The sequence below is a fragment of the Xiphophorus maculatus genome, chromosome 4 (genome assembly GCF_002775205.1).
Source record: "Xiphophorus maculatus strain JP 163 A chromosome 4, X_maculatus-5.0-male, whole genome shotgun sequence".
NCBI classification, from domain to species: Eukaryota; Metazoa; Chordata; class Actinopteri; order Cyprinodontiformes; family Poeciliidae; genus Xiphophorus; species Xiphophorus maculatus.
This window is the reverse complement of record NC_036446.1, coordinates 19,543,005-19,561,460: the sequence shown is the minus strand read 5'-3', so window position 1 is coordinate 19,561,460 and position 18,456 is coordinate 19,543,005. Positions and strand designations below refer to the sequence as shown.

Sequence of the window (18,456 nt, the reverse complement as noted above, 5' to 3'; positions counted from 1 at the left end):
GCTATAACAGATTTCCCTGCTGTTTTTCCAATCAGCATGCATCCATTTATATTTATTCATATTCACATCCATATTATAATTAAGAAAACACTAAAATTGGACCAAAAGAACAAGGTCATGTTTCTACATGATTTAACAGCATGTATAAAAGAAAACTGAGTACCGTAATAAAGCTCAAATTCATTTAAGTTGTTTTTATGTCCCTCCATTATTTAAGGGCAGTAAAACACTAAGGGATGCACTTCCATTACAGAATCCAGCACCATTTGCATTTATTTTCACCGTTGGTAAAGATCTGCCCGAAGCCTGAAAAGAAATTGTTTTTATGGAGACCTGGTGACATGATGACATTTTTTCCCTTAAAATGAGTTTACAATCTTTTTCCACTGCACATGGTTTCAGGACAAAACTTTGGTCCTTATCCTGCCTTGATTCCAGATTTTAATTATTGATTTGATTACCGGTATGTTTGATGCCACTGTTGCAATTGTCCTGCAGCCGTTTCTTGACAAGTGAAGGCCAAGACAGATCTAACTTACTTAAAGGCATGAAGAGAGACTGATTAAAAACAAACATTTCTTTTTTCACTTAAGAGTTTCATTAAATATTTTAACAATTTTTCTCAGAAGCCTCAATATTATTGTATAAAATTTTAATCCAAACACATTTTAAATTGTCTTTAGGTCTTTATTTTATTACTTAAGTTTACAAATTTTCACGATGCTATGCAAGGATTAGAACATTTCCTGCTTTGTCTCAGCTGTTATCAGCCTGACAAATACACTGCTCAAAAAAATAAAGGGAACACTTAAACAGGTGTTTAACACTTAAAGTGTTCCCTTTATTTTTTTGAGCAGTATATTTCCAGCTAATTTATGATGGCAGTTTGCTACTTTTGTTAATTCAAGTCACTTGAGATTCATTACACTACATGGCTTATAAAATGGAGGTAATTTTGTGACCTAAAGTCAATCCAAGGAGGATGACATACAGTACAGCTGACTTGAGTAGTTTCCAATGTTCCTGTACCTCTCAATAAAATATTGCTGGCAAAGTTGGGAAAAGACCAATATGCAAAAATGAGGATAAACAACTTGTTTTCTAGTACGGATCTCTGGTAATCTAAGAATAGTTTTTTTGCATGCAAGATTTGCATATAGGTTATAGTTAAAAAAAAAACACAACTAAAAAACACGTGGTGTATTGATGCCCCACTTACAGAGGCTCAACTCCCGACCTCAGAACCTTTCCTGCATGACACCCAAAGTAAAAATGTTTGTTCACTTCAGAGAAATCAGTAGCATCCCATATTTCCTGATAGCAACTGATGACATAATGAGCATGGGTCTGTTACATTCCCACATCCTCATTTATCAGGCTGATTATAAATCTGTTCCACACCCAGGTGGTACATTTAGACTGCATTTTGAAACAGTTTCCAACAAACTATATTCTGCAGTCTGTGCTTCAGGGGTTTAACTGCCCCCACGCTAAAAAAAAAATTACTCAAGAGAAAGTCTGAGTGTGCAGAAGGAGACAGGACAAACACATATCAAAATGTGTTGATGAAATGATAATCACTGGAAATAAGCACAGAAACAGTAAAGGCACTAAGCTGAGGAATTTAGCACGCAAGCCTGCAGTCCAACAGCAGCTGGATTGATTTTTGCTCTCTTCTGTCCCACAGAAAGGCGTTACTGGAAGCCACTGATGGCTCCACGGGGCGTGAGATGGTTTATGCATGTTACGTCTCAACATATTGATTAGTGAATTAGAGCTGCAAGGTGCTTACTCAGCACCCCCTCACCTGTGGGTGTGGACATGATGTATGGATTAGGTGTGAACACATGCACACGTGTCTGCAGCAACCCTTCACCATATCTGCAGGCATGCGCGTGCCTCGCTTACCTGCCGTTGCTTATCTGCCGAGGGGATTGACGGGGGAGGTCTGCGGTCTCCGGCCTGTCAGGTGAGTGTGATTGGCCTATCCCATGGGATCGGTTGGAATGGTCAGATGTCAGCGAATGGATCTCTGAAATGTCTATCCATGCAGGATTGATCATATATTAGTTTTAAGCAAACAATCGTTTCACTTATTTTACACAGTGCTTAACATGTTTCATCTTGTGGAACTGCTAGTAACAAGGCGGTGCTACATGGCTGTTGTCTCACCATCTCTGTCTGAGTTATTGGCTGACGGGATGCTATCGTCAAGGTCGGGAATGTTGAGCAGCGTGGCTCTTTCATCTCTCTGCACCACCATCTTCAGCTTGCCCTTTGACCTCTCAATCAGTTTCTTGGCATCTATCAGCGAGAGGTTCTCTGTAACGGTGCCATTGATCTGCCAGAGGAGGAGGACCAGTTTCAGCACAAGAAACTAAACAGACACACTGCAGAGTCCACAGTGTTCCTTCCAAAGCAGTCTGACTGCTCTACTGATGAAAGGGGAAAATATGCTTTAATACCCATCTCAATGCCTAAATTCTTCTCTACAGATTTTACTATTTAACTGGATTTTCTGTGACATTTTTGTAGTTTGAAAGGTAAATTATACACTTGCAGAAAAGGCAGAAGAAAAACAACATGAACGTCTGGTTTACTTTAATATAAACTGGGCAACAGTTCAACCCACTGTGCAAGTCACACTTAGTCAGTCAAAACAAAAGGATAAAATATATATTTTTAAAAAGGAACAAAAGAGACCTTATAATGTGCTGTTTTGCTCTGCCACAATTTGGCCAATTCCTGTCGAGACTCACCTTTAGCACAACATCTCCCTCCCGGATGTTTCCATCTCTGGCAGCCAGGCTCTCTGGAGAAATGTCTTTCACGAAGATGTGGCTGGCCAGCCGTAGGCCATATTCTGTTTTCAAAGGTGATAATCAAAACAGGTTTAGAGTAACAGCTTATTTACAGTCTGAAAAAAATCACTTCAATTTTGTGAAGGTCAAATTCACAAACTAGTCAGAGGCTGAAGCTCTGATGTTAATTTTCACAGATATGCAAACATGCTCCCACAAAGCAAACTGATTCTCACTGAGAGAATAAAAATGCCAATAAGCCTTCATGCTTCTCAAGCTCTTCTGATGAATGATGTAATAAACTACACTTATAAAAGTTTTTAGTGATCAAGATGAACTTCTGTTTTTATTGAAGCCTTTTAAACATCACAGAAAGGAATTAAGTTGCAGAATTCAACATCCTCCTCACTTACTGGTGACCCTGATAAAAAATGTACTAAAGTTAATAAGCAGTGTTTAAATGCTTAAACACCCCAAGACAAAAAACAATCTCACCTTCATTTTTGCGAGACTTGACTAGGGTGACCTTGGAGGGCTTAGCAGGAGCAGATGAGGAATGTGATCGGTGATCAGATCGTGGTGAGATGCTTCTCTCCCGTGAGTTACTGTGATCCCGCCTCCCGCTGTTGCTCCGCTCCCTGTCGTGACGCCTGCCAGCGCCTCCGCTTGTGCCCCCGAAGGCACTTTGGCGGTTACGATCGCCTTGACCTTGGCGATCGTAACCGTCGTCCTCATCGCTGTACTCTTCCTCGTGCTCGGACATCGTCTCCCTATCGCCGGGCTTGGAAACTGGGATTTGTACTTTTCTTTTCCGACGAATAGTCTTGAAAAAGTAAAATGAAAGGTGTTTTGATTGTTAATGGTGGTAGATAATAAATTTCCCCTCATATGTGGGACAGGTAGGACACAAGTAATATTGCAAAACACATTTAGTGACAGTAGATGGCTCATTTACAAGATTTATAGAACTTACAATCTTTGCGTTTTTGCCACTCTTGCGCAGCTGCTGAACAGCATATGCATGTTCTACGTTATCCATGGAGACGCCGTTGACCATCACGACTCGATCGTTTTCTCTAAAACGAATAAAATAACAGGTGTTTGAGTCCTCAAGTCTTGTATATTGATATCTCCCCAAATTTGTATATCGGTGCATCCCTAGAAGAAACAGTCCACCACTTACTGTAGCAGACCCTCTGCAGGTCCTCCTTTCAACACATCGGATATAACAATGGACGTCTCTCCACTCTGGAAGTGAGGGTTGTCTCGTCCACCGGAGATGGCAATCCCAAACCCAAATCCAGGTGCCTGTTGGCATGGAAACACACACAGCAAGACTGATGGATGTTGCAAAATGTATTGCATTTCAGACTAGAGCTGCAAAATTTTTAAAAATCCCAAATTCACCAAAGTGTTTAATATTGCAGGGTGTAATGTGTGTTACAGCCATAAATATGTTTATTACAATATTCTACAATAAAAAAAGCACAAATTAATGTTTTTCTAACACTGTGTAGTGCTAATGCAGAATGGTGTTCTCACCGTTCATTGTGATAAAGGAGGAATGTACAACATTAGCTAATTCACAACAAAACTCACTGCAGCAGTGTTTTATTCTTTGTTGTTGCAAACACACAGGCAAGAGAGCAAGCCGTGTGAAGCAAGGGCCAAATCTCACATCCACAATGTAGGAGAGCGACGAGGCTGAGAATCGCAGGTCACACTGGGCCGCTCCTTCAGCCTCAATAAAGCCGCTACTAATTAGATTACTGCAAGCAAGGCCAGTCTAGACAGGTGCTCTGCTTCAATCCCATGATACAGCAGCTTCGCCCAAGCTGGGTTTACTGTCTTAATGCTGAGCACAGTCAGAAATCCGGGATACTATAAGACAGATTTTTGAAGATTAATTGCTTGACTGAAGATGCTGATCACACCCTGCAATCATGAAAGAATGCAAGGCAATACAATCTATCATGACCATGGCACAAAAAGTAAACTAATCAAAGTAACACTCTTTTTTAGTCTGCAGCTTCGTGAAGGAGAAAAGTGAGTTGCCAGGAAGGAAGTGAAATGAGCAAGGAAAAGGATGCTGGTTTTTGTCTTCCTTAGCCTCGTTTCCTGCCATCTGGATTCCCTGACTATTGTTTTATCAGCGCACATCCTGCTCCTGAAGCTGAACGTCTCTGCCCACAGGGGAGAAGGGATGCGGATGGACAGAGGACGACAGAAAAGGAGCCGCGAGGAAAAAGGGAAGAGCTAAAGACAGGGAGAGAGAAGACAATAGAGAGGAGTGGATTAAAAAGTTGTGAACACTTACCCTGTGAAGAGTCACTGTGTGCTGTTCCCATATTATTGTTTCTTCCATTGCTGCACTCTGCAGGACAAGACAGAAGACAAAAAGGATCAGTATAAGGCGAGCTAATTCAGTACACTCAAATATAATCCATATTTCTGTTTTTGGAGGTAAAGTACTCAAGTGCGCTGGACAGAAAATCTTTTAAATATAATCAAAGTACTTTAAAGTACCAAATGTAAATACAGCTTTATTTTTGACATAATTAGGCCAAATACAGTTACTTATATTTGTAGTTTATTTACTTATATAATCCCATTAACTTAATGTAGCTGTGAACTAGATGTAACTACAGCACGAGTTAATCTGTCATGTTTCTTCATTCATTTTACGCTTAAGTAGCAAAGCCTGAAGACATTATGAGTGACAGCAGCCTGGTTAGAGACCTGTCAGATGTTGACTGGGATCCCACAGAGTGAATTAACACTGCAATATTATTCCTGGCAAGGTGATATGGGAAAACTGAAGCAACTGAGGTAGTTATCTGCTCTTCTAGGCTGCCACACTGATCAGTTTTTTCCTGAACAGGAATCCAGCAACAAGCCTCTCTTTATACTTCTTAAAAAAACAAAGAGCTTTCAACACATACATGATTAGTCTATAATTTAACCAAAAATTTTTAAGCAGAGACCCACCAGTTGTGTTTTTCCTGGCAGATCTGACCTGCCAATTTCAATTTTGACCAGTATTTTTCCTAGGGACTCCTTTTTGTAAAAACATGTACAACGTGATTTTTTATATGATAATTTTTTTGTCAAATCATTGAAACAAAATAAGCCAAAGATTGTCATCAGACAATTTTCCCTTTGATGGATTGTCATCGGAATACAGAAATAAAAAACTACTCTTTATTTTATAAAATTAATCAAAATGAAGGATGTTTTCACATTTGACTTGGTTCGATTCAGGATCAAAATTGCAACATTTGTTACGTTTTCAACAGGTGCGGTTAGTTTTCGTGCAGCCGTGTCAAATGAACCAAGCCCTTGGGAAAACCTGTTTACCTCCTACCCTGTGGTGGCGCTGCAACAAGAACTATCGAAGGAAAAAACACAAAAACGTCTTTCCTCTTCACACAATGTAAACAAAAATGGAGTGGCATCAGATATTCTAGGAATTCTCTTTTGTCTTTGGCAAAAAACCATGAGCCATTTCTCCCGCTAGCATTAGACTCACACATCTGTTTTAGTTTTATTTACCCAGAATGCCCTATGCTGTAGTTTGCTTCCTGCTTTTGGAGAGGTCTCCAGTCCATTTGGAGTTCACATTTGCATTTGAAATGCACCAGAGCTCACTTCAACTGAACAAAGACCTAGCTTTTTAGACGGACCAGAGTTCGCTTTTTTGGTCTTCATCGGAGCTTGATTACACATTCACATCTCCCCAAACAAACTGGAATTTCAATTAAAGTGAACTGTTCAATTAAAGTGAACAGGGCTGGTGTGAACGTATCCTTAGAGACCCCTTCATTTTTAGATCTGTATGCAAAAAGCTGTAATGCTGTTTTGCATTTAATGAAAAAAGGGGGCATATGGATGTAAAGTGTTTGATCTGTCAATCAAAGTAAAACTGGCTTATTTTTCTAAGTTTCAATTTTTAATGTTGGTTCCAACACAAATGTTAGAGGTCATCAGACTGTATTTCTATCAGGTCAAACACACTTTGATCAAGCAGCAGAAACATCCAGGGTGCATACTGCATCGTTCTTTAAATTACAGCTTCACTCGACTTCTCTCCTGCTGATTAAGCAAGTGTTGTCTGCCTGCAGGGAGTGAAGGTAGAACTGTCTGTGGCAGAGTTCAAGACGAACACCAGCGCACATGGAAAGGGTACTAATTTACCGCTGCGTTCGGCCATTTAAAATAACATGTCATGTGTCCACCCTGTCATCGTGATAATCTTGCCACCTCACCCTCTAATCAACACCTAATCTTTAAACCTTCTCACCTGTCATCTTCAACATCACCATGGTCATTAGTGTCATCACCTTCCCTGATTCTAAATATATAGTTTACTGGAGCTGCGCGCTGCACAACAGCCATCTGTGGTGGGGATCGAGAGACACCTGATAAGAGTGTCTGGTGTTTGCTGACAGGTCGAGACATTTAATACAGGAGCTTTGTAAGGAAACAGACAACAAACATCAAGAAAGAGAATCCGACATGACAAAGTGTGGAAAATATTCAGGAATACCTAAAAACCTGAAACTTGATCGGTGCCAGTTTGAATACATTACTCATAGTCATCTTATGCAGTTGAAAATCTCAAGCATAGTGGTACTGTTTCATACTAAACTATCAATAGGTCTGTTTTTTCCCCCACTTCTACTCACCAAAATGAATCAGTCCACCTAAGCTATTTGAACACAGAGTTAACCCTTTGACCCTAATTTACATGGCAGCTCTGCGAGGAAGTTATTTATGTCCATAATTGGCACGGAGACCATGGTTGTACCCCCTCTCTACCCTCCCGTCTGCCCCCGACGTATCACACAGTAAAGCCACCATTGTGTCAGGGGACCTGACCCATTTAACCACGGCATTCCTCAACGCATCCATTCCTCTGAAGTGTTTTGTGATATACTCATCCATCCGTTCACCCATTCACTCATCCACTAGCCCCGGTAGACAGTAAGGGGGTACGCCATGAGAAACAACAGCGTGTCGGGCTCATATGACCTGCAGGTGGTCTTATCCCTCGGACTGAACTGTGGGTTGAACTTGGGTTATGGGGTAATTTTCTATTTTATTTTTTAATATAAAGTAGCCAATGACGAGCTACATGTCTCCAGCACTGAGAAGGCAATATACCTTCTCAGTACCTGTTAAGTTTATTCTCTCTAGCAGTCGCAGAGAATATTCTTTACTCTTTTAGAAAAGGTACAAAATGTTCACTACCAATTAGTCGGAAAGATTGTACAAATTGAGACTTCCACACACTGATCATAAACCATGTGATAGAGAGGATACAATAAGAAGTCTGAGTCATAAAGGAGTTAATATGCTTGAAAGAGTAAGGAGGCATTTCCAGTCAATGTCAATTTATCACCCACAGTCAGGCTACATCATTTGAAAAAATATTGGACCCAGGATGAGTTTCAGAGAAGTTTTCACCGGCACAATCCCACACAAATCCACCTCTGAGCTTTGTTTTAAACATGCCAAACGCATAGACAGCAGTGTAGTGCAAAACTAAACCCTATGTCAGACAATTTGATTGCTTCAAAACAACCACAATTTTCTGTTAGGGATTATATGATGAACAACTTTTAAAGAGCATCCAAAATGTCCATTTTCCCAGGTACACACGCCAACACAAATACGGAGTTTTCTAAAATCTCCACTTTGGTTGGAGTCATTATAAATAATTATTTTTAGTGAACTTAAACAGTGTTTTTGTGTGGATGAAAGGCCAAAAGTGAAGATATCCAGCTACATGTCAACTAGGTCTCAACCAGATATAGCCAATATTTAACATTGTTTTAAAGTCACTGAGGGGGTTTACACTAATGATGAATCGCCCAACTTATCCACCAAGCATGAAGCCTTTCGAAGCAACTACTTAGTCACAAAATGCTATATTTTGTGAATTGAAGACCTTATGTACTTTACTACAAGAATATAAAAAGACCTTTGAATATTGGGGAGGGGCAAACAAACTAAAACACAAGGGCCTCACATTTTCTGCATCATAACAATAGCAAAAAGTGTGACTTCAACAAAGAATGAGGTTTATCTCTGAAGTCACAGAGTTGTGTGAAACAATGGTAAGCTTGATGTTGCGGGAACTGAAGGCAGCATAGTGTATTTATACATGCATATTAGTCAGGCTTGAGCACTGGCCAGCAAGGCCCAGGGCAGGGAAACAAAGGGCAACCACCAAATCACACATATGCATTTGTCTGTGCAACACACACACGTAAACACACACGCACAGAAACCAGCCATAATCTAACTCTACAGGGCCTCTTTGTGCAAGCTACAGCTCTGCCTTCCCCATCAAAACACAGAAACCAGCAGAGACGATAACAGCGCACTCCAGCTCTTCAAAGACAGAGAGTAATCCGGCTCTTCTGGGCATAGCTATGAACCGAGTAGGTAGAAGTTAATGATGAAATGGACAATAATTTTCTGCTGCATAATTAATGGACTCAGGACATGCAGCCCTTCAGCTCACACTTTGGTTTCCTGCTGCATGTAGACAAGAGACGCACTGATTAGTAAGCCTGGCGCAGTAAGCAATTAATGAACTGATTAGTTAATTGTATGATAAATTAAAAGGACCTCAATAATTTCTCTTCTGATGATTCTGAAGGGCAACTTTGTTTACAGAGATATCATAATGCATTTTATTTATGTTTTCGGTGTGTGCTTTTTATTTCCGTTTTGTTTATTGATTTTGGTTGTTGTGTTTTACTTTCAGTTCCAGTGTTCTTTACAAAAATCAAAGTTTATTGGTCTTTGAGAGAACAAACTTGCATTATTATGCCATTATCAATGTTACATGAAAATGAATCACTATAATTACTAGCACAATTTATCATCCAGCTAGGCCTGTCGCGATAAACGATAAATCGATTAATCGTACGATAAATTAAAACTATCGACGTCATTTCAATTATCGCCACTATCGTCTCTTCCACCCTTTTTCTCTTTCTGTTGATGACACCGAATGAAAAAAGGCTCAACTCCGGTGCTCTCCACTGACCCTCCCTTCCTCATTTACTTAGTGTAAAGTCCAGCACACACGACACGATCTTAGAGCTGTCGGCCGATTGTCGGCCCATTTTCAAAACCTGACAGATCACACATTAGCCGACAGAAATCCTAGGTATAACGGTTCGATCGGGTTCGGTCCTGCTATGTGGTGTCCAACAATGGGCACAAAATAATGGCTACAAGTCCAGTGAACTAATTTTAAAACAAGGCATTAATCAATGCTTTACTACAATCTACCTGCAATGCATGTGGCTAGTGTCAGCGTAAAGTCCTGACTGAATGAAAATTATTAGAACCTATTTACGTCAAGTTAACGAAGAACAGCTGAAAAGTTACCGGGTTTATCAACTGCGGCAGCAATTTCGCTCCAACTCCTCCTCTTGTCATTTCTATATTCTTTGCATGTTGAACAAACATTAATGTTGTTTCCACGTATCATCTCCAATGTTCGCTGGACCTCGGGTTGCGCCGTGTCAGCTGTTTGGGATTCCCCGACGTAATTTCCCCTCAGAAAGCCCGGAGGAGAATCCGGGCTTTCTGATTGGCTACCTGTCACATTCAACAGGCTGTGTTAAAGCTCCCAGTCGGGGAAAAACCCTGATTTAGATCGGAGCGGCAACGACGATCTACCGTAACACACCACACACTCTTAGAAAGACCAACGTTTTAAGATTGTCATAAGGGGAAAAATAGGAGCAAAAAATCATGTAGTGTGAACTATTGCATCATGTAGTCGATGTGCCCATCTTCTCTATTTAAATCTAATTATTACTGAAGGGCAACATAATATACAGACTTCATAATCTGCACTCTTTTGGTTGAATGCAGTATTTATTTACACTTTGGCTTTATGTTGTTTAGTTTTTATCAAGTACATTTTTTGTTAATGGAGACTGAGAATCCATTTTGTTTTTGGTTGTTTTGTTTATTTTGTTTATCAGTTCCAGTGTTTAGTGTTCTTTTGAATATAAAGAGCATCTATCTTTGGCAGGAAATCACATGCATTATTACGTCATTTCCATTAAATCAGTGTAAAAAGGTCTTCAGACAATATTATCGTTTATCGCAATAGTTTTTTGAGACAATTAATCGCTCAGCAAAATTTGCTATTGTGACAGGCCTACATCCAGCCAAATATTTTACTGGGACAGGCCTATTTGTTTAGTCTTTTTGTGGCCAATACAAAATGCTGACCATCTTTCAGCTTTGAGAAGCTTTTTCAGATGTTGTTCTCTCTATGAAAGATGGAAAAATGTGCTGCATGTTCTTGGAAGCTGATAAGAGTATTAAAGCTATAACAAAATTATCTCTAAATATGCATCAAAGGAAATACTCCTAACCTTTATCTGAGCTAAAGATTTAAATCAAAGTAGGTAATTGGTTTGCAGACAGAAAATAGCAGAAGGTCTTAGTTTTGACTGATTTAATGAATTATTTTCTATTCAGGATTACTGATCAGATCCAATCAGTTGAAAATTGGCCAAATCTATAGCTGACTGGTGCATCTCCACTTTAGATGACTTCAAAAATAAATTGAACTTTTTATTATATGAAGGTGTGAACTTTATACCAAATTCATTCATACAGCACCAACTTTTTAGGAGTTGTAGGCATTCAGAGAAAACCACAAACATGAGAATTTGGATTGTACACTATCTTGGGACACATCCCAAAACTAAATTTAGTCTTCCTTGCCTGTTATAGACTAACCAGGATTTTTTTGTTTATTTTTTAAACGGACACCGCAGCAACAGGTGACAATGAGGTCATCCTATGAGGAAAAACACGAGCTCCAGGGAGTTCAGGAAAAGTTAAAAACAAGCTCTGTGTCAGTGCCTCACCAATGCAGCTGTTGTACACTAACTCATTACTCACTGCCTCCATTCTTCTACCTTCCCTTTATTGGAACCACAGGAATGTTTCATGCTGTGGGTGTATCAAAAACTCAATCCAAAAACCTCTTTTTGATACAAACACAAAGGATGAATATGTGGGGTGAGGTTGAGGGGAAAAAAAGTGAACAGCTCAGCACTTGTGCTTCTTGACATCAAGTGAGGGAGTCAGAGCAATTTGTTCAAGTATCCCCATGAAGTTATATTTAGAGGTGTGTAGAGATAAATACAGCGTAACAGGCTACACAGGGTAATGTCTTGGTGACAAGTGCAAGGCAAAATCCTGGCAAAGCCTTAGGTCAATGTGTCTGGACTTCTCTGATAGCCAGAGGCAGGATGTGAGCAAGAGCAGTCACAGCACACACAGGAAAACACTCCGCTTCCTGTTTGCAGGAAAGAGTCCCTACTTTCAGAGAAATCGTGGGCCAAACCATTGGAAACTTCTCCCAATTCAGTTAACCTTGGCTTGTGAACTGCAACCTAAAAAAGAGGCCCGATATCTCACTTTGAGTCATTCTTAGATAGCAAATGGTCACTGCATAAAACAAGAGCACCAACTGTGCATTTATTTAAATACACAGGAGAGACATGAGGAGGAATAACTATTGGCGTCATGGACAGTAAATCTCCACTTTTACTGGACTCAAAGGAAGAAGGAGGAGCATACTCAAAAACATAATTAGGGACACACACATGCTTTTCCTGGAGGGCAAGCACTCAGCAGCCAACACATGCCATGTTAAGCCACTATTGTAAGCTTTTACATTCTGTCTTTCAGACAAGACTGCAGAGCAATGCAGCATACCGTAATAACGTCCACAAAATAGCTGTTGTCACCTCAAGTGTTAAACAGATGAACTCAGCAGTAACCATTTTTTAGGGCAGGTTGCTTGTGCAACGGGAGAAAAGAGAGAGATGCTAGTGTGCGCGCCAACACACACATACAGCGGCGGGCAAACAGCCAATAGGCAAATGACGACGAAGATGATGATGATGATGCAGAGCCTCAGTCAGCAGTGATGTACTGTTGTGCTGACGTGCTCAAATGTGCTTGAGTTAATTAGTTTCAAAGAACAGCAATGCTCTGTCCCACAGCTCGGTGGAGGACTCCACCAGGACTCCCCACAGTAAAACACACAGCGTTCACACGCTCTGACAAGCACACCTCTGACTGAAAATGATCTGACACTTGCTACTAGAATGGTGAGGATGGGAATAAAAAAATAAAAAAAAACTATAATCTGGGGGTTTTGGATTAAAACGTTAATCTGAGTGATGCTTTCCTCTGAGGTCCACTGTAGCTGTCGGGCAGACCGTCAGACGGACGGATGGAACAGATCTTGAGTATTGATCTCTGAACAATCTCTTCAGATCAGAGGTGTCCAAATCCAGTCCTTAAGATGCTGGTGTTCAGTATTAATTTGGATAATTATCCTGTCAAACTTTTCAATGATACTTCATTTTCATAGCTGCAGATTTTTATGAAAAACAAATCTAAGACCTCTTCATACCATGCACTCTAAAAAGCTTCCCAGGGCTTTAATAAGGCAAATTAGCTACAAACATCCCAGACTGTCCACCATACTTAACAAGGGCATAAGAAACTTTTGCCTTATTTATCATTTGTTTCATGCCAAATTCATCAGGAGTGTGTTTGCCAGAAAACTCTGTCTTGATCTTGTTTAATTGTTTTGTCAAATGCTTGTTTTAAAGAGTAAATATTCCCAGAGTGTCTGTGCTGCAGCAAACCAGCAGAGTGGTTTTGAGATTTTTTTTTTCTACCCTTATCATCCTGCTCACTGTGTGTGGTGGCAAGATAAGCTTTAGTCGTCTGCCAGCCATTTTTTGCAGCGATTTGCTAATGCTTGAAATGCGTCACTGGCATATTCTCTTGTCTTTTCCACTAGGTTTGTTTTTAAGACAAATTCTTGGGATTGCTAAAAAAGAGTATAATTCTCACTGGGGTGAGAAATATACTGTCTCCTCCTGTTATTCATACAGGTTTCATGCCGAGTTTGCACATTTTCCAATAAAAGACCATGTATTTCTCTGCATATACTTTTTGTGGTTTTGTCATTTTTATAGTTTGACGTGTCAGATTATTAAAAATAGCAGTATTTAACATGCTTACCATCCGACTGAAGTGTAAATTCCCACTTGTAATATGTTTATTTAAAGGTTTTGGTCAGCTGATATTTTTCCACTGATGATAGCACAGCAAGTGCTCACCAACACACACACAAAGCAAGGCTAGGCTACCCCTGCCTGGGCGGCTTATCCAGCAGCAAAGTCATCTCAGCTCAACCACACTAATTTTTTTGTGCCCAGAGAAACAGGAAGTGTCGAGGTCACAGAGGAGAACAGTAACCTCTGGTTCGGTTTTGATTTTTCCGTTTAGTTTTTCCACGATCCTTCTTATTAGTTAAGAGATTTGGGTTTCTCACACATTTCAAACACCTCTTGGAAAGCAGGATTTTCTTCTGGGATTATCTCAACCTCTTCTCACAAAAGGGTGGGCTAACAAATGTTTTTGCTTAGAAAGAGTAGTTTAATTCTCTTAGTTGGGTGTGTAGAATAAGAAGAAACAGTGCTGGGATTGGCTATTCGTGAACTGTTGCCCTTTTTAAATGAGATCCTATTACATAACAAAATGAGCCCACAAATCTTTGATATCTTGGCAGAGTAGAGGAACAGTTTTGTGAGATGATCCCAGTAAACATGTTTCATAGCCGCGTTTATTGGTTGTCCTACTTTAACTTATTTACAACTATGTGTGCAGGCTACCTGATAAGAGGGAGAACAAATGTGATGGGAATGTGTTAAATTCTGCAAGGACATGTAGGTGATAGCCTTTTTTTTCATCTGGAAGCTTTGGTTAGGACTAACGATGCACATACACACACATACACACACATACGCAGAGAGTACTGGATTTATTTTTGTGACTGTTGTAACAAACTCTGAGCCAGTGCACCGAGAATGACAACCAGATCCAGCTCTGGAACTGGATTCAGCCAATCAACATACACACAACTATCAGCATTCCCTGCCTGCCCCTCCCTTCACATACAGACACACACACACCGGCACGCACACAGTCTGCAGGAATGTGCAGATAAGAAGACGAGGCTCCGCCTCTTTCACTCTGCTCTCTTCTCATTCCTAACAATTTTCCTCGCTTCATGCAGTTTCAGCCAAAACCTCCATTTCATTTTGCCTCCCTCTTTTTTTTTTGAAATGTCTTCTGTAAAACTAGCCCAGAGCACAAAATAAGAAAGATGCCTCAGATAAACAAAACTGAAATTCTTTCGTTTGATTAAAATAGAAAAATACTGATTTCAATTACGGTGGAGAAAAAGGATTTACAACGTGCAGCAATAACATCACTGCATGGTTACGGGTTTGTTTTCCATCCAGGACTGATCAACAGAAACCGGAGGTTACATGTGTTGTGGCATACTGTATGTTGCCAGGATGTATTTGCTAAGTACTTAAGAACAAACATTTCAAGCTGCACTCATGACTCACATTAACAGTCGCATATAAACCAAGATAAGTCAGACCAAGTTTCACATTAATCTCTTCCAATCACAAATTTGTACAAACAGTTAAGGTAATTTTTGTGCTTTCTGTTCTGTACTTCACCATGGACAAGGTTACATTCATTCAGCGTAATGAAATCCTGAGTAATGAGTGCTGCATCTACAACCCTGCAGAGCTTTCCACACATGATGTGGCTCCCACGCTGAGCTCTAAATCCTTCATGTGGGTCTTATCGTGGCATTTAATCAACACTAATTAAATTAAATTCAGTTACAGTAAGTATCAACACAGACTTTAAATGATAAGTCGATTTTAAGGCACCATTGACACAAGATTTTTAAAGCCAATTGAGAACTTCAAAAAGAAGCAAATAGGATTTTTTCAAAAGTTAGAAGATTTAAGAAAATTTGTTTTTAAATGTTTAAAAAGAATAGCACCAACCCAACAGCCCCCCCAAAAATCTGGTATATTTATGAAGCTTTCTAAATTATTCTACATAATTTGCTACTGCTCTTTTCTGCATTTTGATGTTTTAATGCACTGCTCCACTGCATATATCACTGTTGGAACTAAAATGTTCTTTAAACCCTAATCTTGATCACCAAAACATCTATAGCTCTGGCAAAGAAAAAGTGTCATGTCTGAGGTGATGGTCTTGAACCACTGTTCAACTTTCTGCAGGATTTTCTTATAGAGAGCATAAATAATGGTCGATCAGAATCGGTGAGGTAGGAGAGCAGCCCTGACCATCACATTATCGCCACCATGTTTGATTGTCCAGACCATTTCCAGACTGGTAGATGTGAAAGACTGTGTGTCTCATCTGTCCTAAAATTTCTTTAAATCCGGCTGTGATGAGTTGCTTTCAATTAACGTAATTTATCGAATCTACAGGTCCACCAGTACTTAGGCCTGGGTCAGGCAGACGAAAATGAACTAAACTTTCAATGTGATAAATCACAGAAATTTGATCGCTTATGATAATAGTTGTCATATGTCCCTATTTTCATCTTTCCGCTCTTTCTCATCTGTGCTTCCATCACTCTGACCTTTAGCATTTTGAGGCAATATCTTTTGTGTCAGTGCGAGTATCTGGTACCAACAGGCTCTGTCCAACTGGTTGAATATTACACTGGCATGTAAAAATCATGTTTATTACACATTGAATAGACTGACCAAAAATTACTGCACTTCAAACCATCTGTTCCAAAATAATTGGTGCACACACTGATATTGTAATAATGATATATTTGCAAAGTAGAGTGAAGCTTTAGGTTGTTTACTTTTTCACATCAGGCCAGGTTGGTTTGGAAAGTTTTTTTTCTCCTTTTAAATTAAATCATATGAAAACTGCAATTTGTATTTCCTCAAGTTATCTTTTTCTGAAATTAAAATGTGTGTGCTGGCCTCAGTTGTGTGACAACAAAAGCAAAAACTAATCTGTAAGAGGACATTTTTGCAGCACTGTAAATCACCCTATTAAGTCTATACACCACATCTCTAACTCCAAAACGAGTAGTTAATCTTGTAGAAACCTGAATCATCTTTCCTGCGGTAGGAAAAGGGACAAAAGGACAACAGGACCAAGTCTGACATTTGGACAAAATGAAGAGATTACACTGTGTTGTGCTTACACTGTATAATAGAAGAGGCATGTTTGAGGGTAAATTCAGCAGGTTTTGTTGCATCTACACTGATAAGCTCCGGCTGAAGTCAGAGCAAAAACATGAAGTAAATCGTCTAAAAAAAAAAAAAAACTGCACCAGTGTCACATTTCAAATGTATTTTTTAGCACACTGTTTATTATACAGAGAGCTTGCCAGGGGAAGACGGATTTTGAAAATACATCGCTTTACAGGATGTGGATGCTGTTTAGATGACATGAAAAACAGAGTATTTAGCTTCACTTACTAGGATGCAAAGAAGGATGTTTGCTGTCAGTTTGACTCTGTTCTTTGCATAAGTTGTGCTGCTGTGAAAAATGCCAAACAAATGTGGACAGAGCTGAAATAAAATAGTGAAAATTAAGCATCCACTAAATGAAGTTGTGTGACCAATTTGACCTAAAACTATAAGCAGAAAACGGTTACACAATAAAATTATTAAAGTAAAAAGTAAAAACAAACACGTCTTCCAAAACTGTTAAATACATTTTATCTTGACTTTTATATCTATTTATAAACAAAACCGTTGAGACCTCAAGTCTAAATCAGGTTTACCTGTTTTAATTAAGGTAGAGCTGGAAGACTGATTGTGAAAAATCTATTGCAACACATTTCATATCACTTGATATCGCCAATTGTTGATATTAATAATTATTGATTTTAAAAAATATATCTAAAATACTGCCAAACTGGTCTATCCAGTTTTCAATCCACCGGTTTTTGTTTTTAAGAAGTTATGAAATGGCGAAAACTGAAACTGCTGCTGCGCAACTTACTCTAAAGGATGTTGCTAGGTAACCAAAGAGTGAGTGGGTTAGTTGATGCCATCAACATTGGTTAGCTGGTAGTGAGAGGTCAAGTGGCTAGAATATATTATATATATTGAATAATCCATCAGATATATCTGTTGATAACGATCATGTGTTTATTGTGATATGTATTGTTATTGATTTATTGTCCAGCCCTAAATTGAGGTGAAAGCAAATATGCTATAAAAGTATGGAGTGTAAAGCTGACACATTGCTGCTGGTGTGAGCTATGATCCTTTCACTGATCTAATAAAGTCTAAATAATGCAAATATTTTTTCATTTATATTCAAATATACTCCTCCCTTGCATACGCTTTCAATAAATTGTTTCTTTTCTTACGTTGCTAGTTATTTTTAGCGCCACTTACTCCAAGTACAACCTTGTTAGACCACCCATCCATGAAAAAAACAAGCCATTATTCATACTTGTAAAGTATTAATTTCAAACAAAACCTAATGTTCAAAAATTAAACAAAGGAGTGGATAAGATGCTCATAGGTACCCAGAAACAAGCAAAAATCAACTAACTCTTGAACGAGTCTAATGTGCAGCAATACATCTCCACAAACTACAGATGATTACTTAGGTGCTGCAAGAGGATAACTTTGACTCAGAGCAAACAACTGGAATATTTGAGGCAGAAAAACAACGCCTTTCCAATTTCACAACATCCCTG

General features: G+C 39.3%; 1 protein-coding gene across 10 annotated transcripts in view; it reads right to left on the bottom strand.

Moving 5' to 3' along the window:
* The window catches only part of LOC102216933 (tight junction protein ZO-1-like), a 161,248-nt gene that overhangs the window by 85,903 nt on the left and 56,889 nt on the right, over nucleotides 1-18,456 (bottom strand). For all 10 annotated transcript variants that reach the window (XM_014471224.2, XM_023332836.1, XM_023332837.1 and 7 more), the window contains 7 exons: nucleotides 5,119-5,175; nucleotides 3,985-4,109; nucleotides 3,775-3,877; nucleotides 3,297-3,624; nucleotides 2,760-2,863; nucleotides 2,173-2,341; nucleotides 1,909-2,041 (listed from right to left, as the gene is read on the bottom strand). In XM_014471224.2, the coding sequence (XP_014326710.1) occupies nucleotides 1,909-2,041; nucleotides 2,173-2,341; nucleotides 2,760-2,863; nucleotides 3,297-3,624; nucleotides 3,775-3,877; nucleotides 3,985-4,109; nucleotides 5,119-5,175 (1,019 nt within the window). The remainder of the gene's footprint in view (nucleotides 1-1,908; nucleotides 2,042-2,172; nucleotides 2,342-2,759; nucleotides 2,864-3,296; nucleotides 3,625-3,774; nucleotides 3,878-3,984; nucleotides 4,110-5,118; nucleotides 5,176-18,456) is intronic.